The sequence below is a fragment of the Macaca thibetana genome, chromosome 17, assembly GCF_024542745.1.
Source record: "Macaca thibetana thibetana isolate TM-01 chromosome 17, ASM2454274v1, whole genome shotgun sequence".
Taxonomy (NCBI): Eukaryota; Metazoa; Chordata; class Mammalia; order Primates; family Cercopithecidae; genus Macaca; species Macaca thibetana.
This window is the reverse complement of record NC_065594.1, coordinates 1,227,252-1,254,996: the sequence shown is the minus strand read 5'-3', so window position 1 is coordinate 1,254,996 and position 27,745 is coordinate 1,227,252. Positions and strand designations below refer to the sequence as shown.

At 45.1% G+C, this 27,745-nt stretch overlaps 1 protein-coding gene across 6 annotated transcripts in view; it reads right to left on the bottom strand.

Annotated features, from left to right (window-relative positions):
- ZMYM5 (zinc finger MYM-type containing 5) overlaps positions 1-26,592 on the bottom strand; it is a 41,246-nt gene extending 14,654 nt beyond the window's left edge. Inside the window, exons 1-6 of one of the 6 annotated variants that reach the window (XM_050766740.1) lie at positions 26,508-26,592; positions 25,399-25,466; positions 22,072-22,159; positions 14,213-14,705; positions 13,879-13,972; positions 310-595 (exon numbers count right to left, since the gene is read on the bottom strand). In XM_050766740.1, the coding sequence (XP_050622697.1) occupies positions 310-595; positions 13,879-13,972; positions 14,213-14,695 (863 nt within the window). In that variant the 5' untranslated portion in view covers positions 14,696-14,705; positions 22,072-22,159; positions 25,399-25,466; positions 26,508-26,592. Of the gene's footprint in view, positions 1-309; positions 596-8,423; positions 9,124-13,878; positions 13,973-14,212; positions 14,706-17,940; positions 18,043-22,071; positions 22,160-25,398; positions 26,028-26,507 lie in introns of those variants that run through there. The other 5 variants (XM_050766739.1, XM_050766741.1, XM_050766738.1 and 2 more) reach the window with 5 other exon arrangements.
- Between the last annotated feature and the right edge of the window lie 1,153 nt (positions 26,593-27,745).

Genomic DNA, 27,745 nt, shown 5'->3' with positions numbered 1-27,745 from the left:
ACCAACAAACAAAAATGCTGGTAATAAATTCATAGAACTAAGGTGTAAGATGGGGAAGCAGGGGAGGCAAATGTAGTAGCAGGGAGGAGGGCAATTAATTTTCATACCTATGTTCCATTTTTCTGCCAAGAGTAAATACAGCACATACTAGTCCACGGCTTGGACATATTCTAGGAGCTCAAGCTCAATGAACTTGAAGACACTCCTGCAACAATCCTACCCATAAATCTATCCAGCTCTGCAACTATATTACTTATTTATACCATTAGTATTTGACTACATGAAGAAATGTTGAAAGGTACTGCTTACTTTTTACATATTACACTTCGTGTGTTTTGAGCACGTTTATGAGAAAAGGAAGAAAGGCAGGTGGTACAGCAAAAGAGGTGAGCTGATCCTTTTCGTTGATAAGCTGTCTGTCCCTTCTGTAAAGGTTTTTTGCAATTTGCACAAGTGATTTTAGCTGGGTTAGTAAGTTGCTGTTGGGCTGTAGGCTGGAAATTCTGCTTACGAAGTGAGGCCACTGGTGATAAAGAATCCACCCCTGGCTGTTTCTGATTACGGGGAAATGAAGCTGACTGGGAGATCCAAGAATCTTAAAAATGAAACAAGAAAAAAATCATGGAACAAATCAAAATGTACATCAGAAAAATAACTTACATTTTCATTTAAGAGTTTAAGAGACAGATGAGGCAGGCATATAAACATGTGGTTAAGGCCAAACACTCTTGATGCACAATCCCAGGGCAACTATCCACTTTGTATCTCAAGTGAATGACACTCCACTGTGCCAACAATAATAATAAATGTTGGCGTCTGGAATTGTGTAATGTGGTAGCCATCAGCTCTTAAGTCAGACTCCAGGTTCAAATATCTACTGAGCGTAATAGATTATACAAATATACTAACTGAGGACACCTAACTCATCAGAGTGCTATGAAGAACACATGAGATAAAGTAATGCCTGGCACACAGGCACACTCAAAAAATATTAGCCACTTTTTTTTTTTTTTTTTTTTTTGAGACAGAATCTCGCTCTTTCTCCCAGACTGGAGTGCAATGGCACAATCTCGGCTCACTGCAACCTCTGTCCCCCAGGATCAAGTGAATCTCCTGCCTCAGCCTCCCAAGTAGCTGGGATTACAGGTGCACACCACCATGCCCAGCTAGACTTTTTTTTTTCTATTTTTAGTAGAGAGGGTGTTTCCCTCTCTAATGTTGGCCAGGCTGGTCACAGACTCCTGGCCTCAAGTCATCCATCTGCCTCAGCCTCCCCAAGTGTTGACATTACAGGCGTGAGCCACCACTCCCAGCCTAATCACATCTGTCTGTCTACTTATACCACTAAACAATCAATCCCTCTCTTTCTATGTATTTCAAGTAAATTGTAGACATTAGTACATTTACTTTCAAAATACTTTAGACATAATAGTTTAATATAAATCTATTATTATTTCCCAGTCTTCTAAAACATTACTTCTCAGGCATTAATCCAGGCTGCGGCTTACTTAGGAAGGACTCAGCTTTCCTGGCCTTACACAGCAGCTGCAGTATCAGAAATCACTGTTAGCTTCAAAATGGTACAGTATGACTTATAGGTGAGGTGCTTCTCAAATTTTACTGTCCGTATTACATCACTTGGGAATCTTGTTTAAATGCAGATTCTAAATTAGTAGGTCTGAGAAGAGATCTGATACTCTGCATTTCTAACCAACTCTCAGATGATGGTGAAGCTTTGAGAAACAAGGCCCTATAATAAAAAATTATTTTGTAATCTCTCTTCAAAAACAGCTTTTGGACATGATTATAGGCTCATGCCTATAATCCCAGCACTTTGGGAGGCTAAGGTGGGAGGATCACTTGAGGCCAGAAGTTTAAGACTCAGCCTAGGCAGGGTGCAATGGCTCATGCCTGTAATTCCAGCACTTTGGGACACGTGAAGCCCGGGAGTTTGAAACCAGCCAGGTAACAAGGCAAAACCCCATCTCCACAAAAAATAAACAAAATTAGCTGGGTGTGGTGGCGCTCGCTTGTAGTCCCAGCTTCTCACTCTGTTGCCCAGTCTGAAGTGCAGTGGCATGATCACAGCTTACCGCAGCCTTGAACCCCTGGGCTCAAGCGATCCTCCCATCTCAGCTTCTTGAGTAGCTGGGACAACAGGTGCATGCCATCACATCTGGCTAATTTTTTTATCTTTTGTAGAGACAAAGTCTCACTCTGTTGCCCAGGCTGATCTTGAACTCCAGCACTCAAGCGATCTTCCTGCCTCGCTCTCCCAAAGTGCTAAAATTATAGGCGTGAGCCACCACACCTAGCCACTTTTTTTATTTTTAGAGACAGAGTCTTGCTCTGTTGCCCAGGCTGGAGTGCAGTGGTGCGATCTGGGTTCACTGAAAGCTCCGCCTCCCAGGTTCACGCCATTCTCCTGCCTCAGCCTCCCGAGTAGCTGGGACTACAGGCGCCTGCCACCATGCCCAGCTAATTTTTCGTATTTTAGGTAGAGACGAGGTTTCACCGTATTAGCCAGAATGGTCTCGATCTCGTGACCTCGTGATCCACCCGCCTTGGCCTCCCAAAGTGCTGGGATTATAGGCGTGAACCACCGCGCCCGGCCCACCTGGCCACTTTTTACTTTTTTTTTTTGAGACAGAGTCTTGCACTGTCACCTGGGCTGGAGTGCAGTGGCACGATCTCGGCTCACTGCAACCTCTGCCTCCCAGGTTCAAGCGATTCTCCTTGCCTCAGCCTCCCAAGGAGCTGGGATTACAGGCACACACCACCACGCCTGGCTAATTTTTGTATTTTTAGTAGAGATGGGGTTTCACCGCATTGGTCAGGCCGGTCTTGAACTCCTGACCTCGTGATCCGCCCGCCTCAGCCTCCCAAAGTGCTGGGATTATAGGCCTGAGTCACTGCGCCTGGCCTATTTTTATATGAAAAATTACAACAATCTGTGAGGCTCTGGATGATGTTAGTATTTCAATCCATAGGTCGGAAGGCGGTTTTTATCAGTACTCCTCTTAGTGAGTCCTCAGTGTCTACTGAAAACTCCATTTAGCTTCTCTGCAGCCTTTTCTGGAATTGAATGCATATTCAATAGGGAAAAACAGCCCCAGTTCTTCTCTCAGATCTTGGAACCCTAATTTTTCCATTTGTTAATTGTAGCTCTTGATGTCTTTAAACAGATACTTTACACATTTTGTCATTTTTTCCCCAATTATTCTCAGCAAGAGGGATAGGACTTAGCTAGGTATCAGAAGTGCAACTCCCTAGAGTATCATGGTCAGAAATGTTTATAATGCAACAAAAATATGACAGATGTAAGAGCAAATTCAGCAAATTCTAAGTTTAAGTATTTTCTTTCATGAGCTTTTTTTTTTTTTTGTACTGTTTATACAACAGTATGTGAGAACTGGAGAACTTTCACTGAAACATAGTATACCCTAAAAGTTAAAGAAAGAATTAAATGGTCCTTTCTAACAAATATAATCCTATTTTCTTTTTTTTTTTTTCTTTTTTGAGACGGAGTCTCGCTCTGTCCCCCAGGCTGGAGTACAGTGGCACGATCTCAGCTCACTGCAAGCTCTGCCTCCCGGGTTCACGCCATTCTCCTGCCTCAGCCTCCCAAGTAGCTGGGACTACAGGTGCCTGCCACCACTTTCCGGCTAATTTTTGTATTTTTAGTAGAGACAGGGTTTCACCGTGTTAGCCAGGATGGTCTCGATCTCCTGACCTCATGATCCACCCGCCTTGGCCTTCCAAAGTGCTGGGATTACAGGCACGAGCCACCGCGCCTGGCGAAAACCTATTTTCATAAAACAGAATGCAGTTTTACGTGTACTTAATGAAGGGCCAGTTGTTTTGGTTTTCCTTTTGGTGCTTCCAGCTTCCGCTTGTAATCCCAGCACTTTGGGAGGCCGAGGTGGGTGGATCATTTGAGGTCAAGAGTTCAAACCAGACTGACCAACATGGTGAAACCCCATCTCTACTAAAAATACAAAAAATTAGCCTGGCGTGGTGGCACACGCCTGTCATCCCAGCTACTTGGGAGGCTGAGGCAGGAGAATCACTTGAACCCGGGAGGCAGAGGTTGCAGTGAGGCGAGACTGCGCCACTGCACTCCAGCCTGGATGGAAAAATGATACTCTGTCTCGGAAAAAAAAAAAAGCTTTCAACATTCACCCGTTTTTCAGCATCACCTTTAACCTGAAAGTTTTTCTAACATTCTCTCCAGAATTGTAGATTAAATCTTATTATCTAAAGGACACAGTTCTATAATTTTTGTCCCCCAAAACAGACCTTCAGAGAACTCAGGAATGTAAATTCATCCATACTTCATAAACAATAGAAACTCATTGTCCTATATCATAAGCAAAATAATTTAAATGCAGTTATCATGACCTTCTGCTCCATTTATGTGTCAAACAAGTCATTCTATTAAATAGAGTAATAGTCTTTTTTTTTTTTTTTTTTTTTTTTTTTGAGACGGGGTCTCGCTCTGTCACCCAGGCTGGAGTGCACTGGCCAGATCTCAGCTCACTGCAAGCTCCGCCTCCCGGGTTCACGCCATTCTCCTGCCTCGGCCTCCCAAGTAGCTGGGGCTACAGGCGCCCGCCACCTCGCCCGGCTAATTTTTTGTATTTTTAGTAGAGACGGGGTTTCACCGTGGTCTCGATCTCCTGACCTTGTGATCCACCCATCTCGGCCTCCCAAAGTGCTGGGATTACAGGCTTGAGCCACCGCGCCCGGCCCATAGTCTTTCTATTAAAGTTTTTTTTTTTTTTTTTTTTTTGAGACAGAGTCTCATTCTATCAACTCAGGCTGAAGTGTGATCTCAGCTCACCGCAGCCTCCATCTCCTGGGTTCAAGCGATTCTCCTACCTCTGCCTCCCAAATAGCTGAGATTACAGGCGTACACCACCATGTCCGGCTAATTTTTGTATTTTTAGGGACAAGGTTTCACCACGTTGGCCAGGCTGGTTTGAACTCTTGACCTCAAGTGATCCACCCTCCTCGGCCTCCCAGGGTGCTGGGATTACAGGCATGAGTCACTGGGCCCAGCCTTCAGCTACTTTTTTGTATTTTAGTAGAGACAGGGTTTTACCATGTTGCCCAGGCTGGTCTCAAACTCCGGAGCTCAGGCAATCCGCCCGCCTTGGCCTTCCAAAGTGCTAAGAGGTTACAGGAGTGAGAGACACCACGTCCAGTCTGTTAAAATTTTTAAGTCACAAATGTATCAGGTGAAGAGAAAATATTTGAAACGGCCAGGCAGCGTTGTGGGCCTGTAATCCCAGCTACTTAGGTGGCTGAAGTGGAAGGATTGGTTGAGCCCAGAAATTCAAGGCCAGTCTGAGCAACATATGGAAACCCTGTCTCCACCCCAGACCAAAAAAAATCAAATATAGTGTTAAATTAATGAGATAAAGGGATGACAAGAATAAAAATAAATCCAAGAGTAATCAAAACCTCTTTCAAACAACGCTGATAATTCTCAATTATGCCTACAATTTGAGTGAAATGACAGTATAGTAGCTAAGTACAGATTTTTTTTGTTTATTTATTTTTTGAGACAGAGTCTCGCTCTATTGCCCAGGCTGGAGTGCAGTGGCGCAACCTTGGCTCACTGCAACCTCCGCCTACTGGGTTCAAGCGATTCTCCTGCCTCAGCCTCCTGAGTAGCTGGGATTACAGGGGCTTGCCACCACGCCTGGCTAATTTTTGTATTTTTTGTAGAGACGGGGTGTTGCCATGTTGGCCAGGCTAGTCTCCAACCCTGGCCTCAAGTGATCTACCCGCCTCAGCCTCCCAAAGTGCTAGGATCATGGGTGTGAGCTACCGTACTGGAATGTTTTTGTATAGTGAAATATCAGTCTATATTATGATTCTATACTAAAAAAAATCTATTAACCCAAATATACAATGTTAATTTACTTCAGAATGTGAAAAATGGTCTTGAAGACTAAAACATAAAAGAAATATATAGCAAGGCTTATAGTTTTAAACTCCATGAAAGAGCTTTTATTTATATAAGATGGAATTCATACTTACTTACATAAACATGAATGACATCTAAAACAAACAATAAATATCTAAAATGTAAGAAATTATTTTAAAACAAAGAGTGAAAGAAAGAAACAGGCATGGTTTGGTGGTTCATGCCTATAATCCCAGCACTTGGAAGGCCAAAGCAGGTGGATGGCTTGAGCTCACAAGTTCGAGACAAGCCCGGGCAACATGGAGAAACCCTACCTCTACAAAAAATACAAAAATTAGCTGGGCACAGTGGCACACGCCTGTAATCCCAGCTACTAGGGAGGCTGAGGCGGGAGAATGGCTTGAACCTGGGAGGCAGAGGTTGCAGTGAACTGCACTCTGGCCTGGGTAACAGAGTGAGACTCTGTCTCAATAAAAAAAAAAAAAAGAAAAAAAAAGGGCCGGGCACAGTGGCTCATGCCTGTAATCTCAGCACTTTGGGAGGCTGAAGCGGGCAGATCACAGGGTCAGGGGATCGAAACCATCCTGGCTAACATGGTGAAACCCCATCTCTGCTAAAAAATATTTTAAAAATTAGCCGGGCATGGTGGCGGGCACCTGTAGTCCCAGCTACTCAGGAGGTTGAGGCAGGAGAATGGTGTGAAACCAGGAGGCGGAGCTTGCAATAAGCCCAGATTGCGCCACTGCACTCCAGCCTTGGAGAGAGAGTGAGACTCCGTCTCAAAAAAAAAAAAAAAAAATTGCTAGGCATGGTGGTATGCAGACCTGTAATCCTAGCTACTTGGGATGCTGAGGTAGGTGGATGGCTTGAGCCTGAGAGGTGGAGATTGGCAGTGAGCCAAGATTGTGCCACTGCATTCCAGCCTGAGTGAAAGAGCCAGACCTTGTTTCAAAAAATAAGTAAAAATAGACTCAAAAGGATGATTTTCAATGAACATTATTTCAAAGTCTTTGACACCTTCATTGCTTTTAACACAACCTAGAGATTGCAAGTGTTCTATGTTGTCTCAGGTTTAACTATTAATAAGACATGTACATAGTAATAAATGGGTGACAGACGTGAATTTGAGAAAATTTATTAAAAATTTCAAATATATTTGTCAATGGTAAACGATATGCAAATTATGATAATACTACCTTTCAGTTTAGCAAGCTTTAAATAGTAACACCTACTGTTAAGGAGTGTTTACAATATAGAAAAATAACCCTTTTTTTTTTTTTTTTTTTTTGAAATGGAGTTTCGCTCTTGCTGCCCAGGCTGGGGTGCAGTGGCGCAATATCGGCTCACTACGGCTCACTACAATCTCTGCCTCCGGGGTTCAAGCGACTCTCCTGCTTCAGCCTCCTGAGCAGCTGGGATTACAGGTGGCTGTCACCAGGCCCAGCTAATCTTTTGTATTTTTAGTAGAGACAGGGTTTCATCATGTTGGCCAGGCTGGTCTCGAACTCCTAACCTCAAATGATCCAGCCACTTCGGCCTCCCAAAGTGCTGGGATTATAGGCATGAGCCATCGCACCCAGCTGAAACTCTAATGCTGCAGGAAAAGTAACACAATTTGGTGGTAGGGGGAATTTTGTATTAACCATCGCATGCTTTAAAAATATGTTGACATCTTGAATGCAAATCTACTTCTAAAAACTTCTCAAGAAAATAAGGGTGCCAAACTTAGAGATGTTTATGAGAAACAGTTTGTAATTGCAACAGTAGAAACTACCCCAAATAACAAACTACTAAATGACATATAAGCATTAACAGATAATTATATTTAATATGATCTAATAATGATATGTCCAATGTTTCCCTGAGGTCAAGAACAAAACAATGTTTTATAGTCTACTTGTATTCAGCATTGTATTAGAAAAACAAACAAAAGGTAATGTGTGAAGTCAAACTATTTCCATAGTAATACCAAGATTTATTGCTTTTTGTACTACGTGGCATTTGCATTAATGATGGAAATGCAAAACTTCTGGCAATGGAACTAAACCGTACTAGCAGTTTTCACTAGTACGCATTTGTGAAAAATAAAGTGTCACCTTCACTTATGAATGTTATCTTAACACCAACTGGTATATATGGAAAACAATTCTGATGCTAATGTACTCAGAGTCAGCATCAGACCTCACAGGTTTAAAGGCCTGGTTCTCAACAAGACTGCCCTCACTTCAGATACCAGCTGCACTTCTAATCAACTGGCCACAAATCTGGGAGGGGTTCCCAAGGTTGGATAATTTGTTAGAAAGACTCACAGAACTCAGGAAAAGCTCTATACTTACATTTACAGTTGTTTGTTGTTTTTTTTAAACAAAGGATACAAATCAGAAACAGCCAAATGAAGAGGCTCATAGGTCTGGGAGGGCCCCAAATGCAGAATCTCCGGGCCAGCTTGCAGTGGAAGCAGTAGCATCACCCACCTGGCACGCCGATGTACTGAACTTCAAAGTCTACCGTGTTTTATTTGGGTTTCATTACGTAGACATGACTCATTGGCCATATGACTGAACTCAGCTCCAGATCCCCTCCCCTCCCAGACTTTGGGCTGGCTCAAAGACCCAAATTTCAATCCTATCGTTCATCTTTCTAGTGTCTAGACCCCACTGTGAGTCATCTCATCTCTTCGCGTAAATTCAGGTATGATCCAAGGAGCTTATGAGTATAGCAAAGATACTTGGAAATTTTAAGGATTCAGAGTCTCTCTTCCAGGAACCAGGGACAAAAATCATCTTTACTACAGATGTCTTTGGTGAAACAGTGAAAGTTATTAATAATTTCACTAAATTTTAGCCTTTGACATCTTAATTTTCTGTATGACAAACTGGGTAATATGCATAAAGCATTTCTGTTTCATACCAAACTACAAAGGTTATCTTATTGAAAAGCAGAAAAGTGCTTAAACAGTTGCTGGACTCTAAGTTGAACTAGCCATTTTTCATGGAATACCATTTTTACTTGAAAAAATGACAAACTATGACTACTGGAGATATTTTCTCAAAAATCAATCAAAAGAGTCTATCACTTCAAGAAAACAGAGTATTTGTTGCTGATGAGAAAATCTGAGCTTTCATGTGAAAAATCAGAATTTCTGAAAACTTCGGGCACATGTTCGCAGGACCTCCTGAGGGCTGTCACTGGCCAAAAAAAAAAAAAAAGGCGAATTTTTGAAAACTTGTATCCACTACCATTAACTTGACAGCTTCCTAAAGTGTCAACATTTAGGAGGATCTGAGTGAACCAATATTTTCCAAATAACCAATGCACGTTATTAAGTAATACAAAGGTTAAAAATCCATTCAAAATCAATAGATTTTTTTTTTTTTTTTTTTTTTTTTTTTTTTTGAGACGGAGTCTCGCTCTGTCGCCCAGGCTGGAGTGCAGTGGCGCAATCTCGGCTCACTGCAAGCTCCGCCTCCCGGGTTCATGCCATTCTCCTGCCTCAGCCTCCTGAGTAGCTGGGACTACAGGCGCCCGCCACCGCGCCCGGCTAATTTTTTGTATTTTTAGTAAAGACGGGGTTTCACCGTGGTCTCGATCTCCTGACCTTGTGATCCGCCCGCCTCGGCCTCCCAAAGTGCTGGGATTACAAGCGTGAGCCACCGCGCCCGGCAAAATCAATAGATTTTAAACTAATAGACCAGTCTGTACCAAATATAGTCCCCTGTCTCTACCAAAGAAAAAAAAAACTAGCAGGGTGTTACAGCATGCGCTTGTAGTCTCAGCTACTCAGGAGGCTGATGTGGGAGGATAACTTGAGCCCAGAAGTTTGAGGCTGTAGTGAGCTATGATCATGCCACTGCACTCTAGTCCAGGAAACATAGTGGGATCCCGACACTATGAAAAAATTTTTTTTAGATAGTCTCACTCTGTTGCCCAGGCTAGAGTGCAAGGGCGTGATCTCAACTCACTGCAACCTCTGCCTCCCAGGTTCAAGTGATTCTTATGCCTCAGCCCCCCAGTAGCTAGGACTATAGGCATGCACAACTACGCCCAGCTAATGTTTGGCATTTTTAGTAGAGACGGGATTTTGTCATGTTGGCCAGGCTGGTCTCAAACTCCCAGCCTCAAGTGATCCGCCTGCATTGGCCTCGAAAAGTGCTGGGATTTCAAGGCGCGAGCCACTGCGCCTCATGATGAAAACTGAATTATATGGTTACAAATCCCACATTCTAACAACCTCGAAAACTACTAATTGTCAAGTTTTGGTGCTGCATCAAAAGAAAACTATCCACATCTAAAAAGACGTTGAAAATAGTCCTCCCTTCTCCAACCACCTATCTATGTGAGGCCAGATTTTCTTCTTATACTTCAAGCAAAACAAAATACTGCAACAGACTCAATACAGAAATACATGCGAGAAGCTAGGTATACCTGTCTTCTATTAAGCTAGATTTTAAAGAGATTTGCAAAAATGTAAGACAATGTTACTTTTCACTAAATTTCTTTGAAAATAGTTATTTTTCATTATAAATGTTATTTATGTTATATAATAGGTAATTATTGTGAAATGAATAGTTTTAATTTTTCTTAAGATTTTACCTTATTTTTTGAGACAAAAAAATTTCTGTTGCCCAGGCTGGAGTGCAGTGGCATGATCTCAGCTCACTGCAACCTCAGCATCCTGGGATCGAGCAATTCTCATGTCTCAGCCTCCCAAGTAACTGTGACTACAGGAGCATGCCATCACGCCCAGCTAATTTTTTTTTTTTTTTTTTTGTATTTTTGGAAGAGACAGGGTTTCACCATGTTGGCCAGGCTGGTCTTGAATTCCTGACCTCAGGTGATCCAACCGCCTTAGCCTCTGAAAGTGCTGGGATTGCAGGTGAGAGCCACCACACCCGGGGTAATTATTATTTTTTGAGACTGCGTCTCACTCTGTTACCCAGGTTGGAGTGCAGTGTTGTGATCATAGCTCACTGTAGCCTCAAACTCCTGGGCTCAAGTGATCCTCCTGCCTCAGCCTACGAAAGTGCTGCAATTACAGATGTGAGCTACTACGTCCATCCATTATTATTATTTTTTAAAGACATTAGGTCTTGCTATGTTGCCCAGACTGGACTCAAACTCCTGGACTCAGGTGACCCTCCTACCTCGCCTCTCGCCTCTTTTTTTTTTTTTGAGACAAATCTCACTTTGTTGCCCAGGCTGGAGTACAGTGCAGTGATCTGGGCTTACTGCAACCTCTGCCTCCCAGGTTCAACTGGTTTTCCTGCCTCAGCCACCTGAGTAGCTGGGACTACAGGCACATGCCACCACGCCTGGCCACTTTTCTATTTTTTTAGTAGAGATGGGGTTTCACCATGTTGGCCAGGCTGGTTTCAAACTCCTGACTTCAAGTGATCTGCCTGCCTTGGCCTCCCAAAGTGCTGGGATTACAGGTGTGAGCCACCATGCCCAGCCCCACCTCAGTCTCTTGAATAGCTGGGACTACAGGTGCATGCTACTATACCTGGCTAAACCTTTACTTTTTAATATATCTAACAGTAGAAATAAAAGAAACTTTTGGGGTCTTCATTTTAAGAGTAAATCTGAGACCAAAAAAATTGAGAATAAGTACCCTATGGAAAAAATTAAAAATGTAAATATACGTATTTATTATAGCTTCAAAACAAAGAAAAAGCATGTAAATGATGAAAAAAATACGTAGCGGAATGAGTACTCCAGACAAATATTTTGTGGTTACTAAAACTTACATATACATATTTTTAGAGACAGAGTTCCACTCTGTCTCTCGCCTAGGCTGGAGCACAGCAGTAGGATCAAAGCGCAATGTGACCCCAAACTCCAGGTCTCAAGTGACCCATCTCAGCCTCCTTAAGCGCTGAGGTTTACAGGTGCACATCATGGTGCCTGGCTAATTTTTTTTTTACTTTTTATAGAGATGAGGTCTTCGCTATGTTACCGAGGCTGGGTTCAAACTCCTGGCCTCAAGTAATCCTTCTTCCTTGGCCTCAAAAAGTGATGACATTACAGGGGTGTGCCACTGCACCCAGCCTATATTTTTATAATGACATAAAGTATTAGCATTTAGATTAAGCAGGATATAAAACAATATAAAAAATGCTCTAAATTATATTTTAAAAACCAAAGATTGAAAGCAAACCAAAATCTTCACAATGATCACATTATTTCTAGTTACTAGGGTAAGGAGACATATTTTCTGATTTCTATAATTTTTTTCTAAATTTTCCATAATAATCACATAGTATTTCGTAACCAGAAGGTAAGATTATTTTAAAAATAAGGAAAAAAGTTGGCCGGGTACAGTGGCTCACGCCTGTAATCCCAGCACTTTGGGAGGCTGAGGCGGGTGAATCACTTGAGGTCAGGAATTTGAGACCAGCCTGGCCAACATAGTGAAACCCCATCTCTACTAAAAATACAAAAAATTAGCTGGGCGTGGTGGCACACGCCTGCAATCCCAGCTACTCAGAAGGCTGAGGCCCGAGGATCACTTGAACCCAGGAGGCAGAGATTGCAGTAAGCCGAGATTGTGCCACTGCATTCCAGCCTGGGTGACAGAGAGACTCTGTCTCCAAAAAAAAAAAAAAAGGGCGGGGGGGAAGCACTATTTTCCATGAAAGTAACAACACGATTCGGTTCTCAGGTTCTCGTTACCTTTCAGTCCTTTCCTAAAATTCAACAGGCTATAAACATCAAAATGGTCAAAAAAAACAATACCAACTCTCCTCCAAACCCCTCACGAGTCATACAAAAGCAACAAAAAGGCATTGCTGTTTAAAAAAAAACTTGCTATATTTTAATTATATCAGAATAGGACTATCCATGTAAGTTCTAAAAATACAGTTCCCTGATTTAAAGGCAAGAAAGTTTTCCAACTTTCAGAATTAAGCAAATAATAAAGCACCAACTTAAAAACTAAAATCAGGCCAGGTGCAGTGGCTCACACCTGTAATCCCAGCACTTGGGGAGGCTGAGGTGGACAGATCACCCGAGGTTAGGAGTTTGAGACCAGCCTGGCCAACACGGAGAAATCCTGTCTCTACTAAAAAGACAAAATTAGCCAGGTGTGGAGACGGGCGCGCCTGTAATCCCAGCTACTTGAGGGGTTGAGGCAGAACAATCAGTTGAACCCAGCAGGCAGAGGCTGCAGTGAGCCGAGATGGCGCCACTGCACTCCAGCCTGGGCAAAGAGAGCGAAACTCTGTCTCAAATAAATAAACAAATAAATACAAACTAAAATCAGGGATAAAAACAGCCTAAAAATAAAAACTTAAGCAAAAATTGAAATTTTAAATAATTACAAATAAAATAAAATCCAATCATTATATATTACTTTGTTCTTTCATTTCACTGTATCTTTATCCTTTGATTTTTATACAAAGAAAGAAGGCTAAAGAAGGTAAAGTATTTCAATTGAAATACTTTAGATATAAATCATACTGGATAAAATAGATTAAAATTTCAAAGTTTCAGAGACCAAGTAAACCATACAGTTTTATTAAGTAAAATATTCTATCTTAATATGAAAGTCAAAGGCTGGGAGCGGTGGCTCATGCCTGTAATTCCGGCACTTTGGGAGGCCAAGGCAGGTGGATCACTTGAAGTTAGGAGTTCAAGACCAGCTTGGCCAACATGGTGAAACCGTGTCTCTACCAAAAACATAAAAACTTAATCCCAGCTACTCAGGAGGCTCAGGCAGGAAAAAAAAAAATTGCTTGAACCTGGGAGGCGGAGGTTGCAGTGAGCTGAGATCGCGCCACTGTACTCCAGCCAGCCTGGGCAACAAGAGCGAAATTTGGTCTCCGAAAACAAACAAACAAACAAACAAAAACAAAGTCAGAGAATGTGAATAAAATACATATGAGCACTAAAAAGAACAGCCAAATGTCTATTTACTTGAGGTAGAAATATCACTTACTGCTTACCAGGACTATGATGAGTTGCAAATTCTCCATTCTGAAATAAGTCTCCTGCCACATTCATTCTACCAGGGTTAAAAGGTCTTACTCCAGTCTTGGTCTGTGGAGTTAAAGATGGGGTGTACGTTTGTATATTAACACCAAAATTACTTGACTGAAGTCCTTTAGCGACATCTCCCAAGTTGGTATTCTATAGTGATGTTTTATATGTAATCATTATGTTCATATCTTGCCCAGCATTCACAGAGCTTATACCTGTTTCTAAGGTTGTAACATTAGCAATAACGTATTTCAGAGTCAATTCTGTAGTGATACCACTATTACCCATTCCTGCATTTACCTTACTTCTTGAAAGACTGGAAGTGGAGAAGTCCAAATCTTTGGTTTTGTTTTTAGTTCCAGGAAGTCCCCATTCAATAAAACAGGAAGAATTTTTCTCCGCTCCTCCATTTGTTTCTATATCCTCTTCATCATCAATAACAATTGTCTCACTTATATTTCCTTTCTGAGACGCCAAATCTCTTGAAGGAGGAGGAATTACAGAATAATTTCCTTGTGGCTTTTCATTTTTTGATGACGCAAGTATGAAGTTTCTTTGATCAGCTATTGCTGGAGCAGAAATTGAAGGAGGTTGTATAGATTCAATAAATACAACATCATCATCATCTTCCACTGGTGAGTTTCTAGATCTACTAACTAAAGGACAAGCTGGATGACCAAATGAATCCCCTATGTCCATGAGACTAGTTGCCATGGCCATATTCCCTAATAAAGCAGGAGTCTGTTCAGTCAATTCTAATCCTCCCACTGAACATTTATCCATGCCAATGAACCTGTAAAGAGACAGAAAAGAAAAAGTTCTAGTATGTTATGATTTTTGCATTTTACTACAATAAAATAGCACAAGTAAATTTTTCAAATTATTTTTTGTGATACCTGATATCCACTCTGGTTTTCCTCTACTGTTAACTAATGTTTACTTCAGAGTTCGATGGACGTTAATTATATAATTTCGGTAGTCCTTTAAAAAATTCTAATCAATTTATAGTACTCACTTTAGTCACTCTTTACAGTGAAAAAATGCATTTCCTTTGAATTAGAAAATAGTAACAAAATAATTAAATTAAATACCAATACCTTAAGGTCCTAATATAATCACTTATATTCCATATGCTTTTATCTACTACAGCGTTTATGATATGGCCCTATTTCCCAAGTGTCTCCTGCCATTGTTCTCTTTCCAAAATCTCTTCTTCCAAAATAAGTATGTGATTATCTTTATGCATCTTTTTTGTCCTTGTACAGAAAGCATTAAGTCCATTTATGCCAGATGTTATGCAACGGGCTTTTTACAGAACGTAAAATTATCAAAACTCCATGATAGTAGGTATAATTTACTCTTACAGTTCAAGAAATTGAGGTCTAGGGAAGCTAACTAAATTGTTCCAGATAACACTGGGACTTAAAACTCAGGGCTCTAATGCTAGGCCCCAAATTCTTTTTCTTTTGAGAGAGGGTCTCACTCTGTTGCCCAGGCTGGAGTGCAGTTGCGTGATCCTGGCTCACTGCAGCCTTAAACGCCGGGGTTCAAGCAATCCTCCCACCTTAGCCTCCCAAGTAGGTAGGACTACAGGCTCTTGCCATCACAGCCCAGCTAATGCTCCATAAATTTCTCGGAGAGAGGAGGTCTCACTACATTGCCTGGGCTCTTCTCAAACTCCTGGCCTCAAGCAATCCTCCTGCTTTGGCTCCCCAAAGTGCTGGGATTACAGGCATGAGCCATGGTACTTGGCCTAGCCCCAAATTCTTAACTTGTTAACACTCAACATTTGTATACTTATTATGCACTAAGCTATGATGAAGGAAAGAATCTAGCAGAGACAACAGTTGAAAAATCTGGAAGTGAAAAACTGATGAAACATGGGTGGCTCTTAAGAAGGTGAGAGAGGGCCGGGCGCGGTGGCTCAAGCCTGTAATCCCAGCACTTTGGGAGGCCGAGACGGGCGGATCACGAGGTCAGGAGTTCGAGACCATCCTGGCTAACACGGTGAAACCCCGTCTCTACTAAAAAATACGAAAAACTAGCCGGGCGAGGTGGCGGGCGCCTGTAGTCCCGGCTACTCGGGAGGCTGAGGCAGGAGAATGGCGTAAAAACCCGGGAGGCGGAGCTTGCAGTGAGCTGAGATCCGGCCACTGCACTCCAGCCTGGGCGACACAGCGAGACTCCGTCTCAAAAAAAAAAAAAAAAAAAAAAAAAAAAAGAAGGTGAGAGATAAAGACATGTGCACAGGTGGTAATGAAATTGATCATGTATAAGAATCACCTCTATCTCAACTGAAAGGCAAAAGTAAGTATAACTGGAATGCATGTAAGCATGCAGAAACAATACATGGGATTATACATGCTGGCCTCAATTTTCTTTTTTTTTTTTTTTTTTTTTTGAGACGGAGTCTCACGCTGTTGCCCAGGCTGGAGTGCAGTGGCGCGATCTCGGCTCACTGCAAGCTCCGCCTCCTGGGTTCACGCCATTCTCCTGCCTCAGCCTCCTGAGTAGCTAGGACTACAGGCGCCCGCCACCGCGCCCAGCTAATTTTTTGTATTTTTAGTAGAGACGGGGTTTCACTGTGGTCTCGATCTCCTGACCTTGTGATCCGCCCGCCTCGGCCTCCCAAAGTGCTGGGATTACAGGCTTGAGCCACCGCGCCCGGCCATGGCCTCAATTTTCAATTTTTTTTTTCTTTTGGTGTGAGGTCTATGTTACCCAGGCTGGTCTCAAACCCCCGAGCTGAAGTGATTCTCCCGCCTAGGCCTTTCAAAGTGCTGGGATTACAGGAATGAGCCACCACAACAGGCCTGGCCTCAGTCTTTTTTTTCTTTTTGTTTTGTGAGACAGAGTCTCACTCTGTCACCCAGGTGCAGTGGCACCATTTCAGTTCACTGCAAACCCCACTTCCCAGGCTCAAGTGATCTCCCCGCCTTAGCTTCCTGAGTAACATGCCTGGCTAATTTTTTGTATTTTTGCTAGAGACAGAGTTTCACCATGTTGCCCAGGCTGGTCTCAAACTTCTGAGTTCAGATGATCCGCCTGCCTCAGCCTCCCAAAGTGCTGGGATTATAGGTGTGAGCTACTAGGTCTGGCCTCTGGCCTCAATTTTCTGAGTAGAAACTTGAGAGTGAAATGGGGTGGGAATTTTACAGGTGTTGAATGATTAAGAAAACACACTTCAAAAGGCAGTCATCACTCCATTTTATTTTAAACATCTCATACTGAAATATGCTTTTTTTTTTTTTTTGAGACAGAGTCTCGCTCTGTCGCCAGGCTGGAGTGCAGTGGTGACATCTCTCAGCTCACTGCAACCCCTGCCTCAGCCTCCCAAGTAGCTGGGACTACAGGCGTGCGCCACCACGCCCAGCTAATTTTTGTATTTTCAGTAGATACAGGGTTTCACCATGTTGGCGAGGATGGTCTTGGTTTCTTGACCTCATGATCCGCCCACCTTGGCCTCCCAAAGTGCTGAGATAAGAGGCGTAAGCCACTGTGCCCAGCCAAAATATGGTAACATTTTTATTCTAAAAATTTCCCAGCCGGGCGTGGTAGCTCACACCTGTAATCCCAGTACTTTGGGAGGCTGAGGTGGGCGGATTACTTGAGTTCAGCAGTTTGAGAAGAGCCTGGCCAACATGGTGAAACCCCATCTCTACTAAAAATACAAAAATTAGTCGTGGTGGCAGGTGCTTGTAATCCCAGCTACTCAGGAGTCTCAGGCAAGAGAACTGCTTGAATCCAGGAGGCAGAGGAGGTTACAGTGAGCTAAGACTGTGCCACTGCACTCTAGCTTGGGCAACAGAGCAAGACTCCATCTCAAAAAAAAAAAAAAAAAAAAAAAAATTCCCAATTTAATCTATAATCCATATAGTCATGAAATAGGTAACATTTATTTTTAGTATGTATTATGCTATTATATATATTAACTCAGATAACACTTAAGTGAGCAAGGAACTATTATTTTTCCCATTTTGCCAATTAGGAAACTAAGAGCCAGGATATAAGTAACCTGCCTAACTTACCATTACTTAAAAAGCTAGTCACCTTTGGGAGGCTGAGACGGGCGGATCACGAGGTCAGGTGATCGAGACCATCCTGGCTAACACGGTGAAACCCCGTCTCTACTAAAAAAAACACACACACACACACAAAAAAGCTAGTCAGGATTCAAATCCAAGAAATCTGACTCTAAAACCTATTTCTTAGCCACTATATTATATGCAATGAATGTGGAAAACAATTGTTAAAAATTACTTATCTTTTGCTAAGATGAGCCAATTGATTACAACAAAATTAACATTTAAATAAGGCTGTTTCAAAGATAAAGAAATAACAAATTTAAGGAACCAGTTTAAAATAAGGTTTGTAAAAGAAACGGAAAAAAATTGGGGGCCAGGAATGTTGGCTCATGCCTGCTAATCCCAGCACTTTTGGGGGCCAACTGGGAGAACTGCTTGAGCCCAGAAGTTTGAGACCAGCCTGGGCAACATGGTGAGACTCCACCTCTACTAAAAAATTTTTAAAATAATGAAAAAAAGGAAAATAATTTCTGGAAAAGAGTAATAACTGACTCCACAGTATCTTCTTCTTCTTCTTTTTTTTTTTAAGATGGAGTCTCACTCTGTGGTGCAGGCTGGAGTGCAGTGGCGTGATCTCGGCTCACTGCAAGCTCCGCCTCTCAGGTTCACACCATTCTCCTGCCTCTGCCTCCCGAGTAGCTGGGACTACAGGCGCCCGTCAGCACGCCTGGCTAATTTTTTGTATTTTTAGTAGATTCGGGGTTTCACCGTGTTAGCCAGGTTGGTCTCAGTCTCCTGACTTCATGATCCGCCCGCCTGGGCCTCCCAGAGTGCTGGGATTACAGGCTTGAGCCACTGAGCCCAGCCCACAGTATCTTCTTGTGGCTGGTAGGTTCTATTTTACTTTTCTCACACAAAATAATACAGAGTACTCTTTATACTCAGTTCACTGCAGTCATCTACCTTTAAAAAAAGATAAAATATTCACCTATGCTTAAATCTCAAATTATAAATAAGTTAAAACACTACTAAAGGCTGGGTGCGGTGGCTCGCGCCTATAATCCCAGCACTTTGGGAGGCCAAGGTGGGTGGATCTTGAGGTCAGGAAATCGAGACCATCCTGGCTAACATGATGAAACCTCATCTCTACTAAAAAAAAAAAATACAAAAAAAAATTAGCCGGGCATGGTGGTGGGTGCCTGTAGTCCCAGCTACTCGGGAGGCTGAGGCAGGGGAGAATGGCATAAACCCGGGAAGTGGAGCTTGCAATGAGTGGAGATGGCACCATTGCACACTCCAGCCTGGGAGACAGAGCAAGACTCAGTCTTAAAAACAAAAAAACCAAAAAACAAACAAACAACAACAAAAAAATACTACTAAAAGCCATTGTGTTTATAACTTAACTGTCAAAAACTTTAATTCTATAAACACAAGACCATAAGAAAATTTTGAATATTTCTACAACATTGTCTAAAAACAGAGAAAAAGATGCTGTTTAGCCAATTAGCTATGTGGCAGCAGGCAAATTATGTCACCTCACGGAGTTTTAGTTTTCTAAACTGTGAATGGGGTTAACATATAGCTTTAAGCTTTTTAATGAGGTGAGTTGACATGCAAATCTCCAGCATATGGCCTGGTCCATATCAGAGAGTGCAAAAAATATCAAATTATGACCAGGCCCGGTGGCTTATGCCTGTAATCCCAGCACTTTGGGAGGCCGAGGCAGGTGGATCACCTGAGGTGGGGAGTTCGAGACCAGCCTGACCAACATGGAGAAACCCCACCTCTACTAAAAATACAAAATTAGCCGGGCGTGCTGATGCATGCCCGTAATCCCAGCTACTCAGGAGGCTGAGGCAGGAGAATCGCTTGAACCCAGGAGGCAGAGGTTGCAGTGACCTGAGATCATGCCATTAAACTCCAGCCTGGACAACAAGGGCGAAACTCCGTCTCAGAAGAAAAAAAAAAAATTAGCCAGGTGTGGTGGCATGTGCCTGGAGTCCCAGCCACTCAGGAGACTGAGGCAGGAGAATCGCTTGAACCCGGGAGGTAGAAGTTGCAGTGAGTTGAGATCATGCCACTGCACTCCAACCTGGGTAACAGAATGAGACTCTGCCTCAAAAACAAACAAAAAATCCTTTTCAATAAAAAGGTATTTAGGCAAATACTATGTTACATCGCTGCATCCTGGGATTTCGGCAACTGTCTAATTTTAAACATTTAACTAGTCTTCTTGTGGTATCTTATTCACACACAAATTATAACACTAACAAAATCCTTAAATGTAAATTATCTCTAGAGAATGGGTAACAACGTAAATTTAACAGGATATTTAGGCGTAAAGATAAGGGTTAACATAAAACAAAGAAATGAATACATGTACTTTGACCTATTTGACCCATTTAGCTCTCTTCTTGTAAACTACTTTCAGAGACACTTCACAGTTGAGTATATAAGCACTCCTATTTAAAATGAGATATAAAGGTGTACCATGATTCTGAAGGTACTCACAAAAGAAAGAAAAAAGAAGAGTCAACTGAACTACTACCACAGATAGCAAGAGAATTACTGCAGGAACCAGGAACAAAATTACTATCCAAATTGGGCCTGGTGCCTCACACCTATAATCCTAACACTTTGGGAGACCAAGGCAGGAGGATCACTTGAGGCTAGGAGCTCAAGACCAACTTGGGCAACAAACTGAGAACTCATCTCTACAAAAAAATAAAGGCCAGGTACAGTGGCTCATGCCTATAATCTCAGCACTTTGGGAGGCTGAATGAGATGGGAGGATAGCCTGAGCCCAGGAGTTCAAGAACAGCCTGGGCAATGTAGAGACCCCTCTCTACAAAAATTTAAAAATTAGCCCAACATGGTGGCATGTGCCTGTAGTCCCCACTACTTGGGAGGCTGAGGTGGAAGGATGGCTTGAGCCCAGGAGATCAAAGTTGCAGTGAGCCATGATCACACCACTGCACTCTAGCCTGGGCAACAGAGCAAGACCCTGTCTCAAAAATAAAAAATAAATATAATAAAATAATTAGCTGGGCAAGGTGGTACACGCCTGTAGTCCCCAGCTACTTGGGAGACTGAGGCAGGAGAATCACTTGAGCCCAGGAGTTCAGGGCTGCAGTGAGCTATGACCACCCCGCAGCACTAAAGTTTGGGTGACAGAGTTAGACCCATCTCTAAAAATTAAAAAAAAAAAACAAAAAACAAAAACAAAAAACAAACAAAAAAAACAACTGTCTAGAAATCAGTAGCCCAGCAGAGATTAAGACAGTAAATTGGGCCAGGCGCAGTATAATGCCCCGTAATCAGCGCTTTGGGAGCTCTAGGCGGGTGGATTGCTTGAGTCCAGGAGTTCAAGACCAGCCTGGGCAACACGGCAAACCCTTGTCTCTACAAAAAATACAAAAATTAGCCCGATACAGTGGCACATGGTTGTGGTCCCAGCTACTTGGGAAACTGAGGCAGGCAGATTGTTTGAGTCTGGGAGATGGAGGTTGCAGTGAGATGGGCCACCGCACTCCAGTCTGGGCGACAGTGAGACCCTGTCTCACACACACACAAAAAAAGATGGCCATTGATCACGTATAACTGATTCGTTACCTTCCAAAACTCCCCTAAACAGTACTATCACAAGGAAAGGAAAACAAGAAACAAAAGCAGTATGATTTTATAAGTAAAAGAACAGAAGGATGAATGGTTAACTAACTGCCAACCTGAGACAGCCAGAGTCTAAAACAGTGGGGAAAAAAGCCAAGAAACATTCTGATTTACGCTGTAGGCTCAGAAGTCTGCAGCACCAGGTATCCCTGGAACAGAATGGGCAGATGCTAAAAAAAGAGGTTGAGAGATCTCTTCCCTCCCATCAAGCTGATGGTGACAGGCCTTTCCCTATCCTAGCACAGATTCTAAAAATTTTTTTCTTTGACAAGATAGAACATAAGATCTAAGACTTGGGTTCACCAAGCACTGGGGAATGTTTCAATACCAAGAAATATCCCCTCTCCACTGCTTGAACCCAGGAGGCGGAGGTTGCAGAGGGCCAACATCACGCCACTGCATTCCAGCCTGGGTAACAAGAGCAAAACTCCGTCTCAAAAAACAAAGAAATGTCCCCTCTCCTACTTGATTCCCAGAGAACTGGCATCCAGACTTCTATTTTCCAGGCAGCAAACTCTTCTCTGGAGGCTTTCTTTCTCAGCAAGACTCTTCCCTGTGAAACCAAGTATCAGCAAAAAAAGAAAGTTCTAAAAATATTAACCTATGGGGTTCCCCATCAATTGGCCAGAAGATCATCCACAAGCTTCAAGTTAGAAACCCCACTCCCACTCTTCTAATTTGCTTTTTAGTTCCCAATTGTTTTTGTTGTTGTTGTTCTTGTTTTTTGGGTTTTTTTTTTTTTTTGAGACGGAGTCTGGCTCTATCACGCAGGTTGGAGTGCGGTGGCGCAATCTCCGCTCATTGCAAGCTCCCCGTCCTGGGTTCACATCATTCTCCTGCCTCAGCCTCCTGACAGCTGGGACTACAGGCACCTGCTACCACCACGCCCGGCTAATTTTTTTTTTTTTTTTTTTTTTTTTTTTTATTTTTAGTAGAGACGAGGTTTCACCGTGTTAGCCAGGATGGTCTCAATCTCCTGACCTCGTTATCTGCCCGCCTCGGCCTCCCAAAGTGCTGGGATTACAGGTGTGAGCCACTGCGCCAGGCCTTTAGTTTCCAACTCTTCATCATAAATAAACCAGTCAAGAATTACACAATATATATAACATCTACTATGTACCCACAAAGATTTAAAATAAATTTTTTTTTTTTTTTTTTTTTTTTTTTGAGACGGAGTCTCGCTCTGTCACCCAGGCTGGAGTGCAGTGGCCGGATCTCAGCTCACTGCAAGCTCCGCCTCCCAGGTTCACGCCATTCTCCTGCCTCAGCCTCCCAAGTAGCTGGGACTACAGGCGCCTGCCACCTCGCCCGGCTAAGTTTTTGTATTTTTAGTAGAGACGGGGTTTCACTGTGTTAGCCAGGATGGTCTCGATCTCCTGACCTCGTGATCCGCCCGTCTTGGCCTCCCAAAGTGCTGGGATTACAGGCTTGAGCCACCGCGCCCGGCCTAAAATAAAATTTTTTTAAAAAGGAATTACACAGGCCAGGTGTGGTGATGGGTGCCTGTCATCCCAGCAGTTTGGGAGGCCGAGGTAGGTGGATCACTTAGGTCAGGAGTTCCAGACCAGCCTGGCCAACATGGTCAGACCCTTGTCTCTACTAAAAATACAACAATGAGCCAACGTGGTGGTATGTATCTGTAGTCCCATCTCCTCGGGGGGGTGAGGCACAAGAATCGCTTGAACCCAGGAGGCAGAGGTTGCAGAGAGCCTAGATCACTGCAAGGGCAAGACTCTGTCTCAAAAGAAAAAAGAAAAAGAAAAAGAATTATAGATGGAGTCTCGCTCTGTCGCCCAGGCTGGAGTGCAATGGTGTGATCTTGGCTCACCGTAACCTCCACCTCCCGAGTAGCTGAGATTACAGGCATGCGCCACCACATCCGGCTAATTTTGTACTTTTTTTTTTTTTTTTTGGTAGAGACGGGGTTTCTCTATGTTGGTCAGGCTGGTCTTGAACTCTCGACCTCAGGTGATCTGCCCGCCTTGGCCTCCCAAAGTACTGGGATTCCAGGTGTGAGCCACGGCGCCCAGCCAGTTTTTGTATTTTTAGTAGAGATGGGGTTTCACCATGTTGGCCAGGCTAGTCTCGAACTTCTGACCTCAGGTGATCCACCCACCTCAGCCTCCCAAAGTGCTGGGATTACAGGCGTGAGCCACCATGCCCAGCCAACACTTCTAATATAAAAAGAACTGCTAGAAACTAAAAGCTTAGTGGCAAAAATGAAAAATTCAGCAATAAGAATTGAAAGATAAAGCTGAGAAAATCTCAAGAATTAAAGGAAAAAATAAAGAGGACAAGGATTATATCTCGGGGGGGGAAGAATTATATCTCCCACTAACTATACACATGTTTGTCTGCGTGCGTGTGTGGGTGTCTCAAACCTCATGGACCAGGCTTTTTTTTTTTCTTAAGACAGGGTCTAGCTCTGTCGCCCAGCATGGAATGCTATGGCACAAACACAGTTCACTGCAGACTTGACCCCCTGGGCTCAAACAATCCTCCCACCTTGGCCTCTCAGAGGGCTGGGATTACAGGAGTGAGTCACAGTGCCCGGAGCCACTTTACTGATTTTTTTGAGACAGAGTCGCTATCTGTTGCTCAGGCTGGAGTATAGTGCTGTGATCACTGCTCACTGCAGCCACAACCTCCTGAACTCAAGCGATCCTCCCACCTCAGCTTTCTGAGTAGCTGGGACTACAGGCGTGTGCCACCACACTAAGCTAATTTTTATATTTTTTTGTAGAGACAGAGTTTTGCCATGTTGTCCACACTCAAACTCCTGGGCTCAAGCTCTTAAGCTATTGCCCATCTCAGCCTCCCAAAGTGGTTGGAAAACAGGCATGAGCCACTGTGCCCGGCCACTTTACCTACCCACCACATCCTGACACAGTCCTAAGTTTAACTAATTAAGAGATGTGCTGTGAAATGTAAGAAAATAAGAGCAAATAAGTTAGTAGAAAGCAACAAGGATAAAATGAAGGCAGGACTACTACTATGGGGGACAAATTAATCACAAGTTTGTTTTTGATGAGCAACGAAAAACTGATCAAGGTTGAAAGGACAGAATTGGCAAGAAATGAATCCCAGATAATAAAAGTAGAAGTAAAGCTTGTTAAAGAAAAAGAAAATCATTTTCACTCCTAATAAAATTATTCACACAAGGATTGGTGTTAAAAGCATTAAGTGAACAGCTGACAGAGAAAGGGCATTTGTACTGTACCAAAATGAACACATAAATCACTGTCTAGTAGCAAAGAAAACCCCGAAAAAACAAAAACAAACATTAACTTCCTAACAGAGAGAGATTAGGCCACTCAGATTCGGTGGTCAATCTTAGAATTAGGAACAGTGTGACAACTAGTTTATGTTATCTCCTCATGTGATGCTAGCTGGAGGACTGTCAGGGTACATAAGTAACAGTCTTCCTCAAATACTAGGCAAACATCAACGTCAAAACAACAGATTATTGAGTAGTGTTTCTTTTTAATCCAACAGTAAAAAGTTTTTCCAATCTATTGGAAAAGAAAAAATTGTAAAATGCAAGGCACTTAAAAGAGCTAACTTGTTCTCGAACTTGAGTTCCAGTGGTATAAATGCCAGCACTCCCCGTGCCTTCCCAGGGACTACCATGGCTTGGCTCTGGGGACAGGAGCACCCAAGCAATTAACTTGAAGGCCAAGGCCTTCAAGATAACACAAAGGTAAATCCCTCAGGAAGAACACTCTACTACTGCACTAATTATATTAGACAGCAAAGCGAGGTAAAAAACAAAACAAAACAAAACAAACTCACAATGGAGATATTTCCTTCTTAATTTCTGCCAAAGCCTCACGACATAGGCTTGAAGGTGATTCCTGGTCCTAGAATGAGAAATGAAAACCAATTTCTGTACAACCAACCTGTATGCACAACCAACTCAACACCGGGAGGTGGCAACAGGGTGAGAGGCCAAGGAGTTCCTGGGCTCGGCGACCCTCCCCCGCCCTAATGTGACCCAGAAATTAAGTTGAAAAAAAGAACTACAGGAACCGCAACGACGAGACAAAGCTAAAACTGCTTCGTCCACCTGCAGGACTGGGATGGAGTGGGCTGGGGACCCGAGGCCTGCTCCCACGAAGGCAGAGGGACGGGTAAACGTTGCCTCGACGACAAGGGACTTGTACTCCCTCCTAAGTTTGCCCACCCGGCGTCATCTCTGCCACTCCAAGCACCGTTTCCGAGGTAACGGGCGGCGCGCGTCACCTCTGGGCCCACAACTGCCTCGAGAAGTTGCCCTGGGGCCCCAGCAGTCGACGACGGGCCCCAGATCCGCCATTAAACTCACCCAGAGAAGCAGCAAAGAGTAAAAGCCGCGCAGCGCCGGGAAAAAGAAGAGCGGAGGAGGGGACCCAGCGGGGCAGAGGCAGCAGCCCTCGCCCGAAAAACCTGGGGACCCCGGCTCCGGGGGCAGCGCAGCCCCGAGAGCGGAGACCCGGCCGGGGCGCCCCTTCCCCGCTCCCCCAGCAGGAGAGAAAGGAAAATGCCCCGCGACGTCCCCGGGCGGCCGGCACCCCGCCCCGCCGCCCCGCGACCCCCGCCAGCCCCGCGACGCCCGCCGCCCCGCGACCCCCGCCGCTGGCCACCGCCTCCCCCAACACTCCCGGCCTCGCCCGCACTCTCCCAGCCCCTCGGGCCGTGAGCAAAGGCGCCGCTGACAGGAGCGCAGCCCCGAGCTGCCCCTGAGACCCCGACGCGGCAACGGCGACGGCGGCCGCGCCGCGGGATATTAACCGGGTCGGTGGGAGGCTGCGGGGGCTGCCCTCACCCATCTCCGCCTCCTCCTCCTCCGGAGACTGCGCTGCTCCCAGTCACCCCCAGTCTCGGCGGCCCTGGAATGGAAAGACAGCGGGGATAAGCCTCACCCGGTTCTGGCTGCGGCTCCGCGGAACGAACCTTCCCTCTCCCGGCCCACCCCGCTTCCGCGACACGCACAACTCCGCCCAGTCCAGTCCCGGCTTTCGCGCTGGTGAGGAACAGGAGGCGGAGAAGGAGACGGCGCCGCGGCCGAGCCCGGGGAGGCCCCACCCTCCGTGCGCTCGTTGGCGGCGGGAGGCGGGCCTGGGCGCCTCGAGCACGCCCATTGGCTCCGAAGGCAGTCCTTCAAGGCCCCCCCTCCGTGGGGTGGTCCGCAGGGCTGTCCGTCAGCTGCGGGCCACACCCGCGGCCCGGCCGTTCCACTCCAGCCTCTGCCAGCCCTCAACGCCTGGCCGGGTTCTCTGCCCGTCGGACTCCCGCTCCCACCCACCGTGTCCGCCAGGCTCAGGAGCCCGAGATTCGCCGCCCGTCGCAGCGGCCGCGCTTCGGCCCCTCAGGGCCCGGGGCTCTCCGGGACCTATATAGCCCGGGAGACTCCGGCGGGGCCCCCTGCCCGGGCCCGGGCGCCCAGGCTGCGGCAGCAGATGCCAACGCCTCTGCCCGAGGAGAGCGGCGGCCTCGATGCCCCAGCGCCCTCCCTGTCCAGTTCCTGGAAGGACAGAGGCGAGGCCGGGGAGGCGCTGGAGCGGGGCCGAGTGGGCTTTCGGGGCCGCGGGTGGAGTGGAGTCCGGATCCGGCCCGCTGCGGCCAGTGGAGGCCTTTCCACCCTCGCCGCGCCCCGTGGGGAATAGTCCCCCATCTCCGGCCACGGCTGCAGCAGGAGGAGACGTCGTCCTCCATTTTGTCGGGACGACTGTGGGAACTTGGGACCCCCTAAAAACCAAACCCTCTGGGGCCAGGACTTGTCCCCGGGAAGCCCCGACTGGGCTCTGCCATTCCGCCAAGGGAACAGTCCCGGCTGCTGGCGTCTGCGTCCGCGGGGCCGTAGGGGACGGGCACGACGGTGGAGAAACCCGGACGCCGCTCCCCGCCTCCGTCAACCAAGATGGAGGGAGCTGCGGGCTCCCCTGGAGCTGGGCTCCCGCCGGCTGGAGGGGCCGAGGCCCGCCCTGGGGCGTCCCTGGGCGCCGCCTTCCTGCCCGGGGCGCTGGCCCTGCCCAGGCCGCTCTACCGCCTGCCACCGTCTCCTGGTCCTGAACGGTTGATGGAGGCTCCCTCCACAGCCCGCTCAGTCGCGGGGAGCACCCGCTGCGGCCCCGGGGGAGCGGAGTCAGGGACAGACGGC